This window comes from Peromyscus maniculatus, chromosome 10, assembly GCF_049852395.1.
Source record: "Peromyscus maniculatus bairdii isolate BWxNUB_F1_BW_parent chromosome 10, HU_Pman_BW_mat_3.1, whole genome shotgun sequence".
Classification (NCBI taxonomy): Eukaryota; Metazoa; Chordata; class Mammalia; order Rodentia; family Cricetidae; genus Peromyscus; species Peromyscus maniculatus.
In genome coordinates, this window is record NC_134861.1 from 38629437 (window position 1) to 38633757 (window position 4321).

The 4321-nt window shown below is 56.3% G+C and overlaps 1 protein-coding gene across 1 annotated transcript; it reads right to left on the bottom strand.

Moving 5' to 3' along the window:
- Positions 1-658: 658 nt before the first annotated feature.
- Positions 659-4046, bottom strand: Nkx3-2 (NK3 homeobox 2). Its single transcript, XM_006992253.4, has 2 exons — positions 3507-4046; positions 659-2190 (listed from the first exon to the last, which is right to left on the bottom strand). The coding sequence occupies exons 1-2, from the start codon at positions 3970-3972 to the stop codon at positions 1655-1657; spliced, it is 1002 nt and encodes a 333-aa protein (XP_006992315.1). The 5' UTR covers positions 3973-4046; the 3' UTR covers positions 659-1654.
- Positions 4047-4321: the final 275 nt, after the last annotated feature.

Consider the following 4321-nt stretch of genomic DNA (forward strand, 5'->3'; position numbering starts at 1 on the left):
TGATTGCAGGTCATGAGGGAGCAGAAGGGCTTGAAAACGTTTCAGATAGAACAAAATTCGCACCTGTAAGAGTAAAAGGAGCAGGACACCCTCCCCTGAAAGAACATTATTGGCACTTGACTCTCCCCAAATAGATTTAGAATTTCAGCGAGTTGAGTTTTTTGTTTTTGTTTTTCCCAGCCCATTCTTAGAAGATCAAGTCACCTCGAAACACCGACAAAATCAATCGAAAGCGGAGAGGAGGGAGGCGGAGAAGAATCTGCAAGTTTTAGATGGAAATCGTCTGTGGGTTCAATAAGCCCAGGCACCTCTAAGATTTGAGGCCCTAGGGCTGAAAAAACAAGGAGTCTTAGACAACCGCTTTAAAATTCAGTGGGATTCTTCCACACCCCTGAAGTTGTTCTGAAGGTTTAAGCAAGGCTGCTGGGGACAGTGGATTAGGCACCTGAGTATTCTCTCCAAGACAAAAAAGTGAGGTGAAAAATTCTCCAACAGTTGCCTCCCACCCGCCTCCAACGCCTTGTCCCAAACACCAAGAGAATTTCAGAGAAAACAAAGCCCCGGGAGGGTATGTTGAACTAAACGTTTATAAATTAAAGAAAAAAAATACAGCGAATAGAGCTTCCAAAATTCACAAATCTTTTAAAGATATCTCTAGTTGAGTGCACAGTGCCCTTAAAGAGGCGAAAAGCTGCGAGGCTGATGAGACAGATAGTCTCAGAAACAAGCAAGGCACAGAGGGTGTGGGGGTTGAAACAGAGGGATGGGAAAAAGTGGAGGAAGCTGTGGAAACACAGGCCAGAGATATTCACATTGAATACAAAAATAATCGTTCTTTGAATACAAACAACCGAAAAGTGCTACGAGTCTCAACCTCCTTTGAAAAAGTAGAAAGAAATAAAGACAGGCTTCTGAAAGGGGGCTTTCCCGGAGGCGGGCCTCTCTCTGGGGGTCCCAGGCACTCTCCCTTTGGGTGTGGCCTTGATCTTACAGAAAGGGAAAGTATAGGGTATCCCTGGCCAGCGCGCGCGGAGGAGAGGCTCCCTTTCTTACATTCGGCGTCCAGGAGGGTACCCCGCGAGGGGTGGAGTGGAGGTCCCCAAAATCAAACCCTTCGAGGTTCAAATCAACTCCTGGCCGGGAGCTGTCAGGATTCTGCACTCCTTTGTCACAAATGTAATTTCCAAAAATTAAAGAGACGTAGGTACAGATCGGTAACATGGATACCATGAACTAATGTGGCTTAGCGCACGAAGCACCTGGCCGACCCGAGATTTGAGGATTCGGGCTATGGGGTCTCCTGGAGTCCTCTCTGCTGTGGGCAAACACCATCCCTAGGCAGACACAATCCACATCCAACGTTGTGCTGATCATAAATAGCGTCCCGAGGCTTGCAGATAGGTGACGGGTGTGCAGAGTGCCAGGGGTCAAAAGGCGCATCTGTTCAAATCAGAATAAAGCCCCCTCTCTGGGCAGTCTCAGTTCCGCTGCCAGGTCACCCTGGGTAGGGGAGCTCCGGCAGGATTTCATTCTCCACCTGAGAACCCCTCCACCCCCCCAGAAGAGCTCGCTCGCACAGAGTACAGTCTCTACACCTGTCCGCGGCGGTGCAAACTGGGGCGCAGGAACCATTTGCTGCCTCGCCCCAAGCGGTTCACTGGGTACCAGCAGCGGCCGCGCAGGTGGACAGCGCCCAGCCCGGGAGGCAGTAGTAAGGGTAGTAGTAGGAGGGCTGCAGTGGCAGAAGAGAGGGGGGCCTCAACACCTCTCCCGGCAGATACTGTCTTTGGTCGTCACGCACCAGCACCTTTACGGCCACTTTCTTGGCGGCGGGCGCCGAGGCGAGTAGGTCTGCGGCCATCTGCCTGCGTTTGGTCTTGTAGCGACGGTTCTGAAACCAGATTTTGACCTGCGTCTCGGTGAGCTTCAGGGAAGCCGCTAGGTCTGCGCGCTCCGGTCCGGACAGGTAGCGCTGATGGTTAAATCGGCGTTCCAACTCGAAGACCTGGGCGTGCGAGAAGGCTGCCCTAGAGCGCTTCTTTCGAGGCTTGGGGGCTGCAGGCTCTTCCTCCTCCTCCATGCCGCCCGCCTGCCCGCCGCCAGCCCCGCTGCCCGGTGCACTGCACAAGCCAGGCACGCGTGCACCTCCGGGGCTGACACCATCGTCCTCAGCTCTTGGACTGTGGTCGCCTGCGGATTCCGGTAGGGAGAAAAAAAAAAAAGAACCTGTCAGACTCGCAGAGGGGAAGAGAGGTCTCAATCGCAGTGGATTCTCAGGGAGGACTGGAAAGGGAAACCCGCTTTGAGCCTACTGAAAGGGGAGGGGAAGTTCCAGAGGGTTCTGCTTCAGAACTCTGTCCCTTTCGCTTTTTAAATCTGTATCCCTTTTGGTGCATGCCAAGCGGTAGGGGAACAGTTCTCCCCGAGTTTTCCGGGCCCCAGATTCCCTGCAGTAATGTAGGATACTTCGCCTGAGAGTATCCACAAGCTGTTTTGCACTCAGTTCTGAATCTTGGCATTCTACATTACATTTCTGTTTCTCAGCTCCAGGCCGAACACCTCTGCACACTCACTCAAACATATCCGTTGGCTACACGGAAGAGGAAGATGGGGGGGGGGGCGCAGATCTTGAGGTCATAGGTATATAGAGTCTTCATTCCATAAGCCCAGAATTGCTGTCAGGGGTATGGCGACAGGGTCCAGCATCAAGGCCTGGGGTCCACTTACCTCCCTCGTCTTTGCAAGAAAATAAAGCAAGGAGTGGGTAGTGAGGACCCTGGTCTCTCCCTCATCTGAACCCCCTTTTCCAGCCTCTTCTGGGCTCCCTGCAGCGCACCAGCGGAGAGGTCAGAGATGTGACCCGCTTTGAGCCTCTGTGAGGCCTAACAGCAGAGTACACCCAATAGAGGCCAGCTGCGGGGCTTTCGATCAAGAAATGCACCCGCTAGCGGATCAACAGGCTTGACTCCCAGTGCCTCCTGGACGACCTGGCTTACACTCTCCACCATCTTCCTCCTTCAGGTAACTGCTTGTTTGGTTTTGTTTAGCTCCTACATGCTCAGCCGAAGGCTGCTCTATCAGTCCAGCGGTGAGGGAATTTAAACCGGCCCTTTCCAAAGACTCGTTATTCTTAGGCTGTGACAGGACCTGAAGTCATTAGCTCGGCTGGGCCAGGGAAAAAGCTACGGCCTGCCTTAGGTCTCTAGTCCCCTTTTGCTAAGTTTCGAGATTTTTTAATGGATGCAGCGGAGGCACTGCAGATGAACTCAAAGCTCTTAGTGCAGGTTGTAGGGGCACATGGTACCAAGACGCCCGACTCCAAGAAGCTCGGTTGCTTAAGACTTGCAGCAGTGAGCACCAACGTGCAGAACTTGGAGACTTGGCCAGAACTAAGTCCAACAGGGCACAGTGTTCCCACAGTAGGCCCACCCCGCCTTGGAGTTCTTGACCTCTTAACCCACCCCCTCAGCCCAGCCCTCCTTCCGGAGAAACCCCCCGCAGCTGACCTGAGACGCTGGCTGACATCTCGCTGTCGCTGCGGACCGGGGCTTCCTCCTCCAAGTCCTTGGCGGCATGCATCTCGCAGATAGGCTGGTCCAGGCCCAGGGTCACCCTGGTGCGGCCGGCTCCACTGGCTCCCGGAACGTCCTCGCAGCGCCTCCTGCCCTCGTTCTCCTCACTCAGAGCTGAATCCGAGTCCCAACCTCCGGGGCTTTCCGCGGTCTGCCCCACAGCTGTTCTGGTTCGGGTGGGAGACGCCAGCCGAGAGTCCTCGGCGCCCCCCAGTGCACCCGCGTCGGTATCCCCAAAGAGCCGCCAGCAGCAGACGGCGGGCGCCGCAGCCACCGCCACTTCTGTGCCCCGGGGTGCAGCGCGCCCCTCGGGCGCAGCCAGCACGCCGCGCTCCTCTTTCTTATTGAGGATCGCCTGGATGGAGAAGGGCGTCAAGGTGCTGGCGCCGCGCACAGCCATCTGCGCCACGGATCGGAGCCGGCAGCCGGACGGGCAGCTGGGTCGCGGGGACAGCTTCGAGCCTGACAGAGAGCGCTGGGCGACCGCAGCAGCGCGAGTGTGAGGGGCGCGCCAGGCCCCTGCAGCCCGCTCCTGCGCAGCTCAGCAGCCCCCGCCCCCCTCGGTCCCAAGATCCCGGCCGACCCTAACCCCCACCTAACAGGCCCACCTCCCCTGGACCCCCTCCCCTCCCCAAATCTAGCGCCAGACACTCTCTTCCCGCAGCGGGGCTAGGTTATCTCATCTCCCGTGGCCCTCGGGGGCCAGCCCGGGTCTGTCCCCGCGGGGAGGGCCGGTGAGAATTGTCAAG